The following is a 20402-nucleotide window of genomic DNA, read 5'->3' as shown; positions in this document are numbered from 1 at the left end:
TTCATACACACATAGATTTCCATCATTCAGCATGTGGGCTAAATAAAAGAAAACTAGCAGATTCCTCTATTCATGCTCATTAGCATGGATGGGCAGATCTCTCCTGCTAGCTGTTGTATTCTTATATCTGCTGTCAAGATGCCAGAAAAGTGGCTGCATGTAATTGGATGGGGCCCCTGTTTGGCTGACAATTTTCTACCCAGCTCAGTTGTCAAAAGTGGAACAAAAACGATATTTGTCGAGCTGGACGATGCCAGCAGGAGCACCTATGGATCAAATTTCATCAAATTCAACAGGAATTAGCTGAATTGGTATATGGCAGCATTAAAAGAGATATATGGGAATGTCTTTTTTTTTTCCTGGAATTAAACTGACTTGGGTGGATGCTGCATCTGTCCCTCTCCAGCTCCAAGACTGAGCACCATGCAGTCAAACATTGCCGATCACTCCATACCCAGAGCAGAGAGCTGGTGTCAGTCACCAGCTCTCTGCTCTGCCCCCCCCCCCCCCCCCCGGCTGAGCTAGGTTCAGGTCCAGACATGTGGGTGGATCTCGATCTTTCCCAAGCCTGCACCAGCTCTGTGATGTCAGGCGACAGAATGAACTGCACTCCTGTGGTCCACAGGAGAGGTATGGGCGAAGCTTTTTTCCTCCTTCGGATCACAGGAGTGCAGGTAGTTCTCCACTCCTGTGACTCCTTTTCAGCCAACAGTGGACTAAAGTCTGCTGTTGGCTGACATCACTCAGCCAGTCCAGGCACTGGATCGATCCTCCCAGATGCCTTGAAAGGCAGCTGGCTCCACCTCTCAGCGAGAGGCTGGGAGACTGAGCCAGCCACTCTTGCCCCCTCCACAGCCCAGCGCACCAGTGAGTGCTGGAGGGGCAGAGCAGAGAGACAGTGACTGACAGTCACTGCTCTCTGCTCAAAGCGGAAGGGGAGAACTGAGCGATCAAACCCAGCTGCAGTCACCTAAGTAAGTGTAATTTTTTTTTTTAAACCCAAGCTTCTCTTTTAAGTGTTTTTAAATTGAAAGTAGTTATCTTGTCTAGCCCATACACTCACCCCCTACCCCAGATGATGTCGTTACCTGAATCGGACAACGGCACCCTTAAGAATTTTTATAGCTTCCAGTTGAAATCTTCCTTTCTCCTAGCCACACCTGCACATAGACAATTTCTCGAAAGTCCTGAAATAGAGCAGAAAGGAGGGGTTGGGTACAATTTCTCTTGAAGTACACTCATCCTTGAAAGTGAACCTTTACATTCTAGAAGCATGTGAACAATAGTGACTGTCATAACACATCACTTGAAGAACAATGGCAGAGGAATCTTTGACATGTGGGATGTTATTGACCACCTGCTGTCATCTTTTCTATGCTACATATGCCAAGAGCACATGTGCTTGGGGTCTTTCAGCTGGAGAGCAGGGTCCAGGAGGGAGGGGGCGGCCCGCAAAGAGGGAATACCAGGGTTTCTTTTTTTTTTTTAAATCAGATAATTTTTATTGAAAAGTTTTAGTTTTTTTGGGAAACAAAGAGACAAACAGAAAAAAAAAACATTGAAAACACAATAGAAAACAGAAATAAACAATAACACAATCAGTAGTGAGAACTCTCATCAATACCAAACAGAGCCATTACATAATATAAATGAGACCGAACAGTTTTGATGCACAGTACTGTCTAGTCCGCAACCCTCAACACCCCCTGCAAAATCAATATATAAACCTAGTTCAGGATGTGCGATACAGAATTCGCCCCAGAGATGATAGCTAGTTACGGACACAGCTATTCAGAGTATTACTGAACTCCCCTATCGGACCGAAGTGCAACCGGGAATGACTCCAAACCCAGCAGACCCGAAGATGGGTATAACCAAAAATAAAAAAGAAACAGAACCAGTAAACAAAAAAAGAAACAAAGAAAAAGAAATACAGAGAAGCCCCCAAGCTGATAGTGATAGCGTGCTCATCTATAATACCGCTCTATCCCAAATATGAAGTGTAAGTAATAGTATAGTCTCCAAACCTCCCGCACTCCACACCCTCATCAGGTACTCCGATGCTCAAGACCGCATCACTAAACAGTGGTAGTTACCCCTCCCATTATCCTGTTAGTGACTAAATGCAACGGAGCAAGTCCAGGAACATCAAGCCACGGCGCCCAGATACGCTCAAATTTCAGTACACTGCCTCTGTGTTTATAAGTGAGACTCTCCCTACCTAGAATCATGTTCACCTCAGTTACCCACTCCGCATGCGTTAGGGCAATCAGCGAGATCCACTTCCTCGCCAACAGCTTCCTATGCAAGGAATAGTAACCTAAGAACGGCAGTGTGTACTACAGGGGTATTTAGTTCCTTATCAAGTCAACCCAGAAGGCACAGCTTCGGATCCATGGGTAGAGCCAACTGCCAAATGGAATTGATGGATCGCATCACTGCCGTCCAGTAACGGTGTCGTTTGGGACAGTGCTATAGCATATAAAGCAGTCCCTGTGTGAATTTTACATCGAGGGCACAGAGGAGAATCCCTCCTGTGCCACCTATGCAACCTCTCAGGGATACGGTAGGTGTGATGAAGGATAAATAATTGCGTGAGATTCTGTGACGAGGACAGGGATACCTTGAGGATATTATCCAGGATGCCCGTCCACTCCTCAGAAGATATAGCACCCAGATCCTCAGTCCACGCATCCCTACATTTAAAGGTCATAGCATTCTAAGTCTGCGTCATGAAGCTGGAGTACTGAATACCAGGGTTTCTAAAACCAGACAGGAGTAAGGTTTTTGTCCACATATTTTTTACTGTTTCAGTTTTTATAAGCTTTATTGTTCATGTTTGGCAGTGGTTTCTGTAAACACTGGAACAAGTAGGGATCCTTCAATGGAGGAGTTGCAGATGACCATCACTCATCTGCCCTTCTCCAATCTCGGAACACCTAGTATTCAATAAAAAGTATACAAGACTTTTTTTTTTTTTAATTGAGGCGATGCACAGCGGACAACCTGTTATGATCAGTGTAGTAGAGCTGGGACAGCAAGATTCTTTGCCGGAAGTTCAGCAGTTACAATGGTGTCCGGGGTGAATGAAAATTAAGAGTTTTACTAAATGTAGAGGTAGCCAGTAATGGGACACCCACTATAGCTATATGACCATATACAGGGCAGCCATCAGAAATTTTACATACACATACATACACCGCTTTAGGCCTGGCCCCCTCCGGGCCTGACCACCAACATTCCACAGGGCCCGCCCTCTGGCCATCCCACCAAATCCGCCCACTGGCCATCCCACCGAGTCCTTCAGTGCACCCACTTCTATTTTAACACTCTTACAACTTAATATTTTAAAACTAATTCAATCCATCAAAGAGACATCCCCATATATTCAGCAAAGAGACATGCCAATCCAGTAAAATGACAGCTTCCTATTTTTACCAAAGAGACAGCGCAATCCAGCAAAGAGACATCCCTTCAGCTGCATTGGCTTACTCTGCAGCCGCCCTGCTTTAGCAATTGCTAGTTACTATAGCATTAACAACTCGGTCTCGTTGATTGGGGCCTGGGCGGCCGGGCCCCTAGGAACGCACGGGCCCCCTACATGTGTATGGGCTGTCCCCCCTGATGGCTGCTCTGGATGGGTGTACTGTCATGAAGTAAGCACTGCTTGGGTGTATTCTCATAAAGTAATCATTGGTTGGGTGTACTCTCATTTAGTTAGCATAGCTTCGGTGCTCTCTCATGAAGTTAACATTTCTTGGATGTACTCACGTGAAGTTAGAATAATTTGGGTGTACTTTCATGAAGTTAGCATTGCTTGGATGTACTCTTGGGAAGTTGGCATTGGTCAGATGAACTTTCAGAAAGTTAGTGGTGGTTGGTTGCTTGTACTATCATGAAGTTAACATTGCTTGGATGTACACTACTCTCAGAAAGTTGACATTGATTGGATATGCCCTCAGGAAGTAATTGCTGGTTAGGTATACTCTCAGAAAGTTAACATTCCTTGGGTGTACTCTCAAGAAGTTGGCATTGGTCGGGTGTATTCTCGTGAGGTTGACATCGGTTGGGTGTACATTTATGAAGTTAGCAATGGTTGGATGCACTCTCATGAAGTTAAAAATGCTTGGATGTACACTCATGAGAGTAGCATTGGCTTTATATACTCTCCTGAAGTTAGCATTGGTTAGGTGTACTTTTGTGAAGTTAGTTTTGGTTGGGTTCACTCTTGTGAAGTTAGAATTGCTTCAATGTAATCTTGTGAAGTTGGCATTTGTTGGGCGCACTCCCGTGAAGTTAGGATTGCTTGGATATATCCTCTTGAACAGCAACAACTCGGTCTCGTTGGTGGGGGCCTGGGCGGCCGGGCCCCTTGGAATGCCTGGGCCCCCTACATGTGTATGGGCTGTCCCCCCCTGATGGCTGCCCTGACCATATATATGGCTAATGGCATTAAAGAAAAATAAAAATTATTTTCTTTTTGGAGTACCGCTTTAAGCTGTACGAAATTTGGCTGGTCCAGTAGGGACTGGCTGAGTAGTGTGTGGGCATTTTGCGTTTTAGTGTGTTAGAAATATTTCTGTTGGTCAGAGTTCTGCTGTCTGAATATAATCTCCTGGCAGGGAGGATTCCTCCATCCATCACATTTTGTGTGAATGGTGAAATTTGTTTGTTTTTTTTTTTTTTTCGACCAGCCTCTGGCTGAACAAAAAAACAGTAGATGTGTATGGTCAGCTTTCAAGCCGTGTTCCAGCCTCCCCTCTCCCCCTCCAAATATTAAAAGTCAGCAGCTACACATACTGTAGCTGCTGACTTTTAATATTAGGAAACATGCCTGTCCTGGAGTCCAGCGATGTCGGCACCCCAGCCGAAGTTTCCATCGGCTGACGGGTGTTGCCGCCACCATTGCAGTGAAGCCTTCGGATTGGCTCGGCAGTGGGGGAAGGAGGAGGGGGCCAAACTTCAGAAGGACAACGCCGCGGTGATGTCTCCCGCAAGTGGGGAAGGGTACCTGTCAAAAACAGGTACCCATTCCCCCCTCCCCCCTGAAAGGTGCCAAATGTGGCACCAGAGGGGGGGGGGGAGCAAATGAGCGGAAGTAAAAGCTGACCTTAATGCTGGCCAAATAAATAGCAATTTTCTCACAACTGCAAGCTTTTGTAAAAATGTTTAAAACATTACTTGGAACCTATCACCAAGAACTTATATGGTAGTTGTAAGTTACCAGCCAATTGTAACAACCTGCTGTACTAAAGGGGTTGCCAACTGATGAAGCAGTTTCCAAAAGGGATGGGCTCTTGTGATGCCAAGTGTATGGATTGGAGGCAGCCTCTGATAATAAACAAAAAATGTGTAGCGCCACTTTAAAATGTGTGAATTACATAGAAATATTAATCTATGTGCAAAATCAGTTAGTTCATAAACCACTGAAAATGTCCTAGTGAAACAATGTTCTCCATAAATGGAAAAAATAGCAGGGAAAATACCCCCAAACAGTGGGACTTTAACAGCAACTATAAAGTCATCATATTAGGATAGACGAATGACAGTACTTTGTAACAAGATATAAAACATAGAAAAAATAGATACAAAAAATAGTGTTAGTATTAAAACCTATCAACATTGTCTGAGTACTCTATGCAAATGCCAAAGCTTGGTGTAGATAAATATCCTCTTCAGCCCGACGCGTTTTAGAAACTATCATTTAACCAGGGGTAAGATAGAGGAAGGATGGCAGAGTTTCTTCTATAATATAATTGACATTCGTAAAAATTCAGTAAACCTTCCAAGCATTGCATATTTTATTAGATATTGCATACCATCCAAAAGATGTACCACACCAAACACAGCCGTTATAAATGGAAAAGGATGAAACAATCCAGCACCTTCAGAAGTGAAATCATTCTTCTTTACGTGTTCAAAGACCAGCCATCATTCCCCTGTGAAGTAAACACTCACCAGAACGGAAGGCTGCCCTTACAACAGCATGTACGCCTGTGACTCATGTCAGAACTTTGTGGGTGCAAGACTTCACAATCTTCTGTATCCAATGACACTTCCAGACAAAACTGAGCTGAGATAAATAAAGCTCACCAGGAGCCAGGAATAACTTCTGATATTGCAGTAGTTTAATAGAACAAAATGTAAAAACCATCCACTTACATAATGAGCCGCTGCCGATTGTGCAGCAGCGTGATGTCAGCACCAGAGACCCCACCCCCAATAAGACATTAACAAGGGATCCTCTGAAAATGATTGCTGCTCCTGTACTTTCAAAGGTTTTCCCAGTTATTTTAACTAGTTACACCAGAGGCTTAGAGCATTTTGGATTCCTATGGAACCTCTAGTCAGTAAAAAGGCTGTGGTATGAACAGTGGAGAAAAAATGTATTTAATCCCCTGCAGTTTTTGTAGGTTTACCCACTTACAAAGTATAAAAAAGGGTCTATAATTTTTAACATAGGTGTATTTTAAATGATAGAGACAGAATATCAACCAAAATCTAGAAAAAACATGCAAAACAAATGTTATAAATTGTGTTACAGTTCAGTGAGTAATAGAAGTATTTGATCCCCAAGCAAAACATGACTTAGTACTTGGTGGGGAAACCCTTGTTGGGAAGCACAGAGGTAAGACGTTTCTTGTAATTGGTTACCAGGTTTGCACACATCTCAGGAGGGAATTTGGTCCACTCTTTACAAATCTTCTCTAAATCCTTAAGGTTTCTTGGCTGTTGCTTGGCAACTTGAAGTTTCAGCTCCCTCCATACATTTTCTTTAGGTCTAAGGTCTGGAGACTGGCTAGACCTCTCCATACCCTTAATGTGCTTCTTCTTGAGCCACTGCTTTGTTGCCTTGGCAGTATGTTTTGGGTCATTGTCATGATGGAAGACCCATCTTCAGTATTCTGGCTGAGGGAAGAAGGTTCTCATCCATGATTTTATAATACATGGCCCCATCTATTGGTCTCTCAATGCGGCAAAGTTGGCCTGTACCTTTAGAAGAGAAACAGCCTCAAAGCATCATGTTTTCACCTCCGTACTTGACTGTAGGGATGGTGTTCTTAGGGTCATAGTCAGCATTTTTCTCTAAACATGGTCGAGTTAATGCCAAAGAGCTACATTTTGGTTTCATCTGACCACAGCACTTTCTCCCAATCCTTCTCTGAATCGTTTATATGTTCATTGACAAACTTCCGACGGGCCTGTATATGTTCCTTCTTGAGGAGGGGGACCTTGCGTGCGCTGCAGGATTTCAATCTATGGCGGCATATTGTGTTACCAATGGATTGATTGGTGACTGTGGTCCCAACTGCCTTGAGATCATTCACAAGCTCCTCCCCTGTAGTTCTGGGCAGATCCCTCACTTTTCTCATAATCATCCTTCTCCTATGAGGCAAAATTCTGCATTGAACTCCAGACTGAGGGCGATTGGTTATTTTATATTTCTTCCATTTGTGAATAATCGCTCCAAAAGTTATCTCCATCTCACCAAGCTTCTTGCCAATAGTCTTATAGCCCATTCCAGCCTTGTGTAGGGCTACAATCTTGTCCCTGATGTCCTTTGACAGCTCTTTGGTCTTGCCCATAATGGTGAGGTTTGAATGGAAGAAAGAGATTCTGTGGACCTGTTTCTTTTATACACATAATGAGATGTCGTTAGGAGCACCTTCCTTAATTGACAGGACTGATCTGTGTACCACGAGCATATACTGTAGCTAGTCAAATACTTATTTTGCTCACTGAACTGCAACTAAATTTATAACATTTGTATCATGTTTTTTTCTGGATTTTTGGTTCATATTCTGTCTCTATTATTTAAAATACACCTATGATAAAAATTATAGACCCTTCATTTCTTTGTAAGGGCTCTTTCACACGGGCGATCCGATCAGATCCGCCTGTCAGTTTTTTAGGCGGATCTGATCGGATCCTCCATGCAGCTCTATGGGGCAGCAGATGTCAGCGGAGACACCTCCGCTGACACCCGCTGCCATCCGCATCCGATCCTGTCTGTGAAATCTGGACGGATAGAAACCCCTATTTTTCCATCCATTCAGTGATCGGACAGGCGGTCTGCTCTCATCCGATCCCCCATAGAGAGCAGCGGGAGCTGTGACACCTCCCTCTCCGCACTGCAAGCGGAGACGGAGCTGTCATCCGCTGGCTCAGCGGGAATCGGCGGATCGATCCCCGCTGAGCAGCGCGGACCGTGTGAAAGAGCCCTAAGTGGGCAAACTTACAAGATCTGCAGGGGATCAAATAATTGTTTTCCCCACTGTAGTATCCCCTGACAACCTGATCTGTTTAATTAGCCTAATGGAGGTGACTCGTTGAAAGCTTTCCTGTGATTTAATATGCTGTTATGTAAAAAATATATATTGCCAATTGAAGTAAATAATAGGGGTGCAGATGTAATGTTTTCCCCTGCTGAAATATATTTGTTTCTTCCCAAACATTCTGATTGTCAGGAATATAGTGTCCGGAAGATAAGAACAGCGCCACTCTAAGTGCAGTAAAACCAATACTTTATTTGACATATAATAATGCTGGGTACTCACAAGATAAACCGTTTAAAAGGCATGGTAAACGTATGTAGAAAAATCCATTAATCCATGTGGATTTTTCTACATACGTTTACCATGCCTTTTAAACGGTTTATCTTGTGAGTACCCAGCATTATTATATGTCAAATAAAGTATTGGTTTTACTGCACTTAGAGTGGCGCTGTTCTTATCTTCCAGTATATTGCAAGTTCCTTCTCGTCTTGAGAATCAGCAGCCTTCTGGAGTGCACAGACCGGTGCTTTTTATGGACTTTTTGGACTTTGTCACACAACATCCAGGTCCGTGCATCTTCCCATTAATATTTTCCTAGGTGGTTATTGAGGTTCATTTTTGAGTCCTGTTGCGCCAGTTTTTTTATGTTTAGGAATATAGTGTCCTCCTTCCCTGTTACTTATGGTAGGGGCTTCTAGGTACCTCCAGGCAACAAAAATTTTAGCTTGTATTTGCATGCATTAGTATTCCATCAGAAAAAACAGGTTGCAGCTTAGTTACCCGGAGATGGGCAGAGATAGGAGGAAGTGTTCAATTATATTACAGCCGATGTTGACTAAGTCGTCACATACTTTGGGAGTCCGGACTTGCACTCAGTGTTATCAGCCTGAAGAAGGAAGAGACTTCCATGGAGGAATTTGGCAGCATTAACAGATTCATTCGTTTATACAGAGCACAAACAGTCAGCACATTTTTTTATTGTCTAAGAGCACTCTGTGACATATGGCTTTTTAATTTTTGCTCGTACATACAGTACTTACAAAGTGGTAGTAAACTTTGCTAACAAAACTTGATTAAATGGTCCCCATGTAGGGCCATGCCATAACTAGCACATTATGGCAGACTTATTCCTCGTACACACGCAACGATTATCGGCCGACCAATCGGCTGACTTTTGACTAGTGTTGTTTTGTTGGTTGAAATGGGCTCTAGACTGCACACGAATTTTCTCGGCCAACAAAAACCAACTTCAGAAGTGATGTCATGTGCTGGTTTACTTTCCGTGTGTTTTTTCTTCTCTGAGCATGCCCAGTCTTGCTCATCAGATTTTTGTCTGCCAAAATCTGTACTGACTGACGGAAAATCGGCCGTTGTGTTGACGGCCAACAAAAATTTTATAGCCTGCACACCAGATTTTATTCGGCTGAAAAGTCGGAGTCGGTTGTCGAAAGCATCATACTAACAAGCCGAAGATCAGCCGATCGGACGTTGGCCGAAAATTCACAGCCAACTATCGATGCGAGTGTACGAGGCATTACCTGTTGAGCAGAGCCCTCCAGTGTCACTCTGTCTCTGTTTTAGGTGCTTCTATCTTCACCCGGTTTTCCTTCCAAGTTCACTCTGTCCAGCCATTTGAATAGCCAGGTTGCAATTAAATCACTCTAATGTATGTGCGCAGGAGTCACAATCATAGCACAGCGTTCTCCGCATTGATGACACTATGTCATTGATGACATACATAGCCAGCGGCACACCCGCAGTGATGTAATCGCCTCCTGCCAATGTGAATATCTCCTACATGGCACAAATATTGCAATGAGATATTCACCGTACCTACAGGTAAGCCCTATTATCGGGTTACCTGTAGGTACAAGTAAAAAAAAAAAAATCTGACTTTTCTATGTTAAAGAGGTTGTAAACCTTGTGAACCCCCCCCCCCCCCCCCCAAACAAATAAAAAAACAACCTGTAAGACAAAGGCATAATGAGCTTATGAAATACTTACCTTAAAACAAAGCTGTCTCAGCAGCGCCCGCACACTGCTGAGATGGCTGACCTCTTCCCGGTGTTTCTTGGGTATGTGGGCGTCGCTTCGGTGCATGCATGCGGGAGCCACCATTTGAGGCACGGGCTCTGAAGGTCCTGGCATGGTAAGCCGCATACACCGATGACATCATTGGCTGCATGCACTTGGAATATCTCCTAAACTGTGCAAGTTTAGGAGATATTCACAGTACCTACAGGAAAGCCTTATTATAGAGGTAGGTACAATTAAAGAAGAAAACTTTACTTCCTCTTTAGGGGAACCTGCCTTAAACCCTTTCTAAACCTAAAAGAATATCAAAGGTGCCTTCTGTTGCCTTTGATATCTAGAAAAGCCCTCCGTGTATCCCTTATCAGGTTTCTTCTCCACGTGGACCAAAAGCCCCGTCCATCTGTCAGTGCCTGTAAATATGGTTTATAAGGTGGCAAGCAAAGAGAGGGTGCGGGAGAGTGGGCGAAACTGCTGCAGGTGGGTGGAGCTTGAGTACCAGTTTAGCTCTTTCATATAAAGGTTTAAGAAATGTGTGATGGACACTCAGGAGCCTTTTTTGGATAAATGATAAATTGCACAGAGTTGTTTTTGGCTCTACTCTTTTTGTTACATTCCCTGAATTTTTGCAAATGTATCCATTACTTCTTGGATAACTCGATGGGTATTGTTACGTGGAGAAGTTCTAAATAATTCTGTTCTATTTTTTTGCATCAAACCTCACTCCTTTATTTTGTTATATACTTGGCGTAGTATATTCTTCATTAAAGACAGCGCTATGAGAATATTATACTTGGGTACACTCTGGGTTGGTAGACTGTATTCTGATGAAGCAAACAGGAAAAATACAGCAAAACCAGCATTTCCAAATCTAGCGAAAGTCACTGAGATTTACAGAAGTAAATCTTTTTTTTTTTTTAATCCTTTTTGCACTGTACAATGATGGCCTTGTGTGGCAGTTTGGCCTTTGCACTTGTGTCTGTGTTTGTTTGGATGGTGCATACTTGTATGTCAATGTTTAATAGCAGGAATTTGTTTTCAGTCAGTGTTCATTGTTTGGCCTCTTGCACATGGCCACTACAGGGCTGTACAGCATACATCTGGGCGTATTTCTCTGCCAGGATTGTCAGGTGGATCATGCAGCCATCCTGTACAAATCAATGACAGGCTGGCTCAAAGCTGCAGCAGTACAAGTATATAAGCTACTCAAATTGTTTATATGTGTATCAGGATTTAATCACTGCCCCAAACCCCCTGCGTTCAGGCAGTGCATAATTCACTGTACACATGTAAACAATAGGATTTGTGATTGTACCCTTACAGCCGCTGCTTCAGCCAGCCTATGATTGATCTGCAAACCTGTCACTCCTGGGCAGAGAAATACACTGCAATGTATGTGTGGCCCTCTTTGGGGCTATGTGACGGAGGCCTTACATTTCATAAACTATTTTTATAGTTATATATTGCTACTTCCCATATGGATGTGTAGATTGTTCCTGCAATGCCTCTGTGTGAATCAGAGTGTGCAATTGACACCCTAGGGCAGTAATGGCGAACCTTGGCACCCCAGATGTTTTGGAACTACATTTCCCATGATGCTCATGCACTCTGCAGTGCAGTTGAGCATCATGGGAAATTTAGTTTCAAGACATCTGGGGTGTCAAGGTTCACCATCACTGCCCTAGGGTAATAGGTTTTATTCATTCTGTGCAGGTTGTTTGATAGGAACAGTAGCACACTCAAAAAATACAGCTTATGTACATAATTAGCAAAAATGGCTGTCCCTTTTATTTAAAACAATGTAGTTATTTTTTTTATAATTATTAAAGTTATTGTAAAGTCTCATTTAAAAAATAAATAAATAAATAAACGTGTTGTACTTGCCTGCTCTGTGCAGTTGGTTTTGCAGAGAGCAGCCCGGATCCTCCTCTTCTCAGGTCCCTCTTCGGCGCTCCTGGCCCCTCCCTCCTGCTGGGTGCTCCCACAGCAAGCAGCTTGCTGTGGGGGCATCCGAGCTGAGTCACAGCTCCCTGTGTCCATTCAGACACAGAGCCGCAACCCAGCCCCGCCCCCCTCTCTCCTGATTGGCTAAATGACTTTGATGGACAGCAGCGGCAGCCAATCGTGCCACGTTACTGTCTCAGCCAATGAGGAGGGGAGTCCCAGGCAGCTTAGACATTCCTGCAACATCGCTGGATAAAGACGGGTAAGTATGAGGGGGGCTGCTGCACACAGAAAAACTGCCTTTACATTCCCTTTAACTCTAAAGGGGTCTGTTTTAAACATGTTACAAATTTCACCCAGGATTAGCATGGGAGGGGTCATGAATCCAATTAGACGTATTAATGTTGGGTGAAAGTTGTATGAAGCTTGCATGAAAACATTTATAAATGCACCCCTTAAAGTGCATGTAAACCATAACAATGAACTTCTTTTTTTTGCTTCTGTTTGGCCTGTTAAATTTTTATGTTTTATATACTGTATATAAAAACTGTTCATCTGTCCTGCATCCTGAGCTTTCTGCCTGTGTTATCTTAAAAAGGCTTTTTCTCTTTCGTTCATTGACGGACACAGCTCCTGATCTTCTTAACCATTGGGTTATACTGCCCCCTACAGGAGTAGGGCACTAGGCAGAAAAAAAAGTCAGTTTTTTTTTCTGCCTAGTCTGAGTAAGAACCTAGTTCCTTGCTGGGATCTCTCGTCCTTGCAATTTTTTTCTTTTTAGATAGAAAGATTTCTCCTGTTTTTTTCCTGTGAGATCTACAATCAACTGCCAGACTGGGCGACGGGCTGGATCATCTAGATCCAGTGGTCACCCCAGTCTGGCCAGCGAGCGCGTGCAAGACCTCAGCTCCTCGCTAGGTCAGCCGCGACATAGCCCTTCTGGACGGGGGCTGACCTGCAAGTTAAACGTCTCGCGAGAGGTCGCATACGAGCGTGTCCCCCCCCTCCCCATTTCGATGGCTAGGAGTTCTGTCTGCAGCAGTGCCCGCCTGGTTCCTTGTATGGTGAATAGCTGTCCCCCCCCTCTCCCCCTGGAGGGTTTTGCGTTGAGCGTGGACCCCTCCTTGGGACGGTCAGAGCCCCGGGTTTTCCTCCTTCCTGTCAGAAACCCCCACCTTCATCTGCCCCCCCAGTGGTGTATGACTAAACTTGTGCACCCCCTAATTTAAATATAACCCACCCCTTCCTGTAAAGGCCACACCCCCTTCCTGTTTATGACCCGCCCTGTCATCTGTAAACCACAGACCACAACCACAGTCTATCAGTGCCCATCAGTGCAGCCTCATCAGTGCTGCCTTATTAGTGATTTGCCTCCTGGATCCTGCCCTCCAGCCCAATTCGCCCCATAAGACTGGCACTATACTAAAAGTGTAGCACAAGCCGGCGGGGACCCCTTTCGTGCGGGATCTGGGAGGAGGCTGTTTTTTTTTCGTGTGGGGTGCAGCTTTTTTGCTGCCCCCCTGCAAAGTGCCGCCCTAGGCCTGGGCCTTGTAGGCCTAGGCCAAGATACAGCACTGTGTCCCCCCCACCCCCCATCCACCCCCTTTCACTTATGCTGGGGCTTTGTGGGTGTTTTGGTCCACCTCCTGGGGTAAGGGCAGGGCGCTATGCTGGCGATGGGGCGGGGGGGGGTGTGATCGTCTGTCGACCAGACGATCGGCTGTGTAAGGGGGGGGTTGTACCTGGTAGGGCTGAGAACATTAAAGGATAAGTTCAACTTTAGTGACGTTACACCCTTATTTTGGGTGTAGCGTGTTGCTGTTCAGCTTCCCCCTTCACCCCACCCAATAAAGGGGATGGGGAAGGGGGAAAGGCTGGAACCTCACTAAGTGGATTGTGATCTGGTAAGTGGTAATAATTGTATAACTTACCGGTGGCAGGTTAGCCACTGACTCACCAAATTTATAGTGTGATCCTTGTAACTCAAATTGCATCAAACCAAGGAATTGGGAGAGGAACCCAAAAAAACAGGATGTTACTATAAGGACCAAGAAGCTTATACTAACTAGATCTTTATTGAAAACTTGTAATATGATATAATAATACAAAAATTGGGCATTAAATCCATCCCACATAAACCTCCACCATGGTTGAATTAAAAAAAAAACAAAAAAAAACGTTGTCTAAAAATCATAGCAGCTGCTTACATATACCCACATATCTAAATCGTACCCCTGGAGTCAGTAGGCTCAAACCAATCCGTCAGTGCAGCCTAGTAATGGGATCCACATGCAAGTGTAATACCACCTATTATCGGTAGTAACGCGCAAAAGCACATACACTATATTGTCAAAAGTATTGGGACGCCTGTCTTTTACATACACATGAACTTTAATGGCACCTCAGTCTTCATCAGTAGGATTCAGTATTGAGTTGGCCCACCCTTTGCAGCTACAACAGCTTCAGCTCGCCTAGAAAGGCTGTTTACAAGGTTTAGGAGTGTGTCTATGGGAATGTTTGACCATTCTTCCAAAAGCACATTTGTGAGGTCAGGCACTGATGTTTGATGAGAAAGCCTGGCTTGCAGCCTTTGCTTTAATTCATCCCAAAGGTGTTCTATCAGGTTAAGGTCAGGACTCTGTGCAGGTTAGTCAAATTCCTCCACTCCAAACTCGCTCATCCATGTCTTTATGGACCTTGCTTTGTGCACTGGTCCAAATCATTTGGAGGAAGGGGGATTATGGTTTGGAGTTGTTTTTCAGGGGTTGGGCTTGGCCCCTATGTTCCAATGAAGGGAACTCTTGGGGCGTCAGAATACCAAGAAATTGTTTGACAATTTCATGCTCCCATCTTTGTGGGAACAGTTTGGGGATGACCCCTTCCTGTTCCACCATGACTGCGCACCAGTGCACAAAGCAAGGTCCATAAAGATAAGGATGAGCGAGTTTAGGGTAGAGGAACTTGACTGGCCTGCACTGAGTCCTGACTTCAACCCAATAGAACACCTTTGGGATGCATTCATGCAGAGACTGCGAGCCAGGCCTTCTCGTCCCACATCAGTGCCTGACCTCACAAATGCGCTTCTGGAAGAATGGTCAAACATTCCCATAGAAACACTCCTAAACCTTGTGGACAGCCTTCCCAGAAGAGTTGAAGCTGTTATAGCTGCAAAGGGTGACAACACTTTTGACAATATAGTGTATATTCCCAGTCTAGGAAGACATCGCTGGGTTCCAGTGGGAGCAACTGAAGACCAAGTAATAAAGACAACTTCTCATAATATTCATATCAGTCCTTCACCTTCCATGCAGCTAATGATGTATATAGGCAGTCTTAGTTGATAACACTGTTGTACTGGATAGCAGGATGTTAAAGTGTGGTTAGTGGGACTTGCCTAACCCATTGTGTACAAACAATGGATAGTGACACTTCGTTTCCACAAATATTGTACAGGAGAGCCGTGTGCAGTAACTACCATATAGCCCTCAATGCAGTCAGGCACCCAGGCAGGTAATACAAACTGGATCCATGAACCAGCTCACCCACATCCATAGATCAAACCGACCTTCATCCTTTGCAGCTGGGTTGAGGTTCCAACACTCTCTACCTCTACAGCTCACAGGAGGGCAGTAGCTGATGCGGTTCACCCCGTCTGGATCCCACGTCCATGAATAGCGCTTGTGGTACCTTTCACCAACATGGAAGCCGAGATGTTCACTTAGTCCACCGAGCATATGCAGGCGGGCACAGTTGCGTATGTGGTGATGTCACATACATCACTGACATGGAGACCTAGCCATACCCCTTGACGCCCTGCAACAGCAGGCAGGGGTTCCTTTTCCCCTGCAGCCACTCTCACATTTTAAAATTGATGCAACCGTGCAGGGCTTCGCCTGCATAGATGCATCATTCTTTCACAGAGGTCTGTGAATGGATAAACTACATGTCCTGTCTGCCACCGCAGCAGATGGCTTTTTAGTTTCAATGAACTGTAAGCATGCTGATCAGCATGTTTGTAGTCCATTTACTCTTCCAGCAACTCTGAAACCGACAGCCCATTCAGATGTACAGGCACAGAGCTATTAAAGACTGCAGAAGCCTGACATTGTACCCGTGATCCATTGATCACAGGTGCAGTGATCTGCAGGCTCCTGAGAAAAAAATAAATAAATGCACATTTTTTTAACTTCCAAAAACACTAGTATGTTTGTGTTTTTTTTTTTTTTTTAAAAAAAGGTGAACTTCTCCTTTAATTTACTTAGCCCTGACATACAAGTTTATTTATTTATTTATTTATTTCAGGTACTTGTATAGCGCTGTCAATTTACGCAGCGCTTTACATATACATTGCACATTCACATCAGTCCCTGCCCTCAAGGAGCTTACAATCTAAGGTCTCTAACTCACATTCATACATATATAGTAGGGCCAATTTTATACAGGATCCAATTAACCTACCAGCATGTTTTTGGAGTGTGGGAGGAAACCGGAGTACCCGGAGGAAACCCACGCAGGCACAGGGAGAACATGCAAACGCCAGGCAGGTAGTGTCGTGGTTGGGATTCAAACCAGCGACCCTCTTGCTGCTAGGTGAAAGTGCTAACCACTACACCACTGTGCTGCCCCGTTAAAGCAATATTATTTTTTAGTCCTTTTCTCTTTTATTTTCAGGAGATGATCTGGCCAGTAATACACTTCATGTCTTAGGCTTCGTTTATATGTATGGCCAGGGGGTGGTAAAACCAGGCAATTGAACCATAGTCTTACTGTTCGCCTGAACGCAGTCACGCTCATCCACAGATTGAAGGAAAGAAAATTGCTTAATTCCCTAATGAACACACTGAGTGTAAATGGAGGAATCTCTCCTGCAGAGCTATTGTGTTCTGGCAGAGAGAGGTTTCCCAGCTGTACAATGGTCACTGTTAGCGGCTTTAGCTGCTAACGGCTCCCGTTGAACCAGTCGAATTTCAGTCTGTCTATGGTTAGTATTAGTTCTGTAAAAATTCAGAGTTGTCCAAAACAATAGCTCAGCTTCCAGATTGTAGAGGAAATACCTGTAATCTCCATAGTATAAAAAAGCCTATTAAAGCGGAAAATAAAGTCCACTATAATTTTTTTTTTTTTAAGGCCCCCCCCCCCCCCCCCCAAGTGGGTAATGCCATAATATACTGGTATGCACAGCATACTGGTATGCTTACCTGTCATATGGTGTTCTCCAGCGCAGGGCTGGGACCGATCCAGCGGGCCCCCCAGTGCTGCCATCTTTGCCCGGTCTTCCTTCCGGGTCCCGTGCCTTTGAACACTTGATAGGCCAGGACGCGATGACGCCACTCCCGCGCATGCGCACAGGAGTAACATCACCGGGGGATCCGGGATTGGGGCCATAAATGTTGCATGCGCAGCTCTGTGAACATGACAGCTGACAGGCAGAAGGATGCATTTATGGAAGAAGAGACCAATAGGATCTCTTATGTCATAAATACCCTGCCTGTCAGCCATTTGATTAAAATACAAGTTTACTTCCACTTTACTATTGACAATGTATTTTTTAAGTGTTCCTTTATTGCCAGTAGTAGCATTAAAAGTTTTTTTACACCATGGAGATTGCAGGTATTTTATTTTGCTGATTCTTCACATGTTATTGTGACAGTTCCACTAAATACAGCTATGTAAATACTGTGTTCTTTGTTTTATTCCAGGTTTGTAATCCTCTCTGTGGTCCTATTTGGTCTGACCTATAACCCCCATGAAACATGTTCCCTGAACCTGGTGGACCATGGACGTGGGTACCTGGGCATTCTGCTCAGCTGTATGATTGCAGAGGTAGCCATCATCTGGCTGAGTATGAGAGGAGGAATTCTGTACACCGAGCCCAGGGACTCCATGCAGTATGTGTTATACGTGCGGCTTGGTAAGTGAGCACTACATCTTCTTGTTTGCCATAAGTAAAGCAGATACCAGTTTCACCTATATATTCTTTATTCCTTGTAGCAATTCTGGTGATTGAGTTTGTTTACGCAATCGTGGGTATTGTCTGGTTGGCTCAGTATTACACATCCTGCAATGATGTCACAGCGAAGAATGTTACACTTGGTAAGTGAAATCTGGGATCTTATGTAGTTTTTACTGATTATTGTGTGCTTAAAAGTATAACTATAGGTAAAAATTTTTGGATAGTGCAAGGAAGGGTTATGACCTGTCAGATTTGTTTTCGTCATGTCCCATTGCGGAGATTTCCCCTCACTTCCTATCAGTGGCGTAGCGTGGGTTGTCAGCACCCGGGGCAAGGCAAGTAATTTTCGCCCCCTAACCCGCAGGATTTTAGCACTCGACTCTCTTCCACTAGGTTAGTTAAAGAAACCCTTACCCCCTAAGCACATGTATTGTTTGCTATGAAAATACTGATGTAATTAAAGAAAAAGAGAGACTAGCGTGCCCCCATTCAATGCAGAGAGACCAGCCTGCCCCCATTCAATGCAGAATGACCAGCGTGCCCCCTTTCAATGCAGAGAGACCAGCGTGCCCCCTTTCAATGCAGAGAGACCAGCGTGCCCCCTGTCAATGCAGAGAAACCAGCGTGCCCCCTTTCAATGCAGAATGACCAGCGTGTCCCCTTTCAATGCAGAATGACCAGCATGCTCCCATTCAATGCAGAGAGACCAGTGTGCCCCCATTCAATGCAGAGAGACCAGCGTGCCCCCTTTCAATGCAGAGAAACCAGCATGCCCTCTTTCAAACAGAATGACCAGCGTGCTCCCTTTCAATGCAGAGAGACCAGCGTGCCCCCTTTCAATGCAGAATGACCAGCGTGCCCCCTTTCAATGCAGAATGACCAGCGTGTGCCCCCTTTCAATGTAGATTGACCGGCTTGCCCCCTTTCAATGCAGAATGAACAGCGTGCCCCCTTTCAATGCAGAGAGACTTACCTGCAGCGGCGGCTTCTCCTCAGTTCCCCGCGTCTCCTCGAGTCCTCCCCCCTCCTCCTCAGCCAATGGCATGAGTTTGCCTTTCGGCCAATCAGGAAGCGGGTCTCGGACCTGCTTCCTGATTGGCCAGGAGGAGGATCCGTGTGACAATAGCAAATTTTCATTCGCTATTGTCACACAATGGGTGGGCTCAGGGCGCACTGCTCTGCACCCCGGGTCCACCCTTTTTTGAAGCCTATTAGAGCCTCTGGCTCTAATCAGGTGATTAAAAAAAAAAAAAAACACTCTGTTACAGCGCCAGGCTGCTGACTCACTCGCTGCTAAACTGATTGAGCAGTGAGGAGAGACGGCATAGGTGGGGCTTGGCTTGCAACACCACCCCACCCTACACCAATGGACAGGTGGGGCACAGTCCAGTCCCGCCCGACCCGCCATTTTTAGCCATAGGGCGGCCACACTGGACATCGCCCAGCCTAAAGATGAAGGCAGCCGCAGACAGTGTGTGAACTGTGTATGTCAGAGTCAGACAGACAGAGTGATACTGCAAATGCGCCCCCACAGATGTTGCGCCCGGTGCTGACTGCCCCCCTGCACCCCCCACGCCACGCCACTGCTTCCTATCCCATAGCCAAATAGGAAGTGAGAGAAAATCCCTGCAAACTAAGGGAATTCCTTGGGGACCCCCAGGTCACCAGATTTTTTTTCGTCATCGGTGTCCCATTGCGGAAATTTCCCCTCACTTCCTGTCCCATAGCCAAACAGGAAATGAGAGGAAATACCTGCAAACTATGGGAATTCCTTGGGGACCCCCAGGTCACCAGAACTAGTGTCCCCCATAGGAAGACTTCCCCTCTATTATTATTCTGGGGACAGCCCAAATTTTGGGATTTTCTTTTACTTTCACTTTCAATGATAAAGGTAAACAGGACAAATAGAGAGGATGAATCTCCCTAACAGAGTCACAGAGAGCAATAAAAACTGACAGGTGTTCTAATCCCTCTCTCCTCTATCCAAAATGAAAAAAAGGTTTTGCCTTTAGTTATACTGTACTTTACTTTAAACTCAATCAACATTGACTATTTGAATCCTTATGCTGCTAGCATTAGTAAAAATTTAGAAAGGTATATTATATTTATTTTATTATATATATTTGTTTTAGCCTCTGTTCACACAGGTGTGACTTATCATGCAATTTGACAGTTCCAAATCGCATGACAAGTCGTAC

General features: G+C 44.8%; 1 protein-coding gene across 3 annotated transcripts in view; it reads left to right on the top strand.

The window, feature by feature from the left end:
• DAGLA (diacylglycerol lipase alpha) overlaps positions 1–20402 on the top strand; it is a 121044-nt gene that overhangs the window by 56996 nt on the left and 43646 nt on the right. For all 3 annotated transcript variants that reach the window (XM_082270117.1, XM_082270118.1, XM_082270119.1), the window contains 2 exons: positions 17951–18162; positions 18243–18344. In XM_082270117.1, the coding sequence (XP_082126243.1) occupies positions 17951–18162; positions 18243–18344 (314 nt within the window). The remainder of the gene's footprint in view (positions 1–17950; positions 18163–18242; positions 18345–20402) is intronic.

The sequence above is a fragment of the Pelophylax lessonae genome (assembly GCF_965119305.1).
Source record: "Pelophylax lessonae genome assembly, chromosome: 10".
Lineage (NCBI taxonomy): Eukaryota > Metazoa > Chordata > Amphibia > Anura > Ranidae > Pelophylax > Pelophylax lessonae.
Note: the sequence above shows the minus strand (reverse complement) of the source record. Positions and strands in the feature narration are given on the sequence as shown.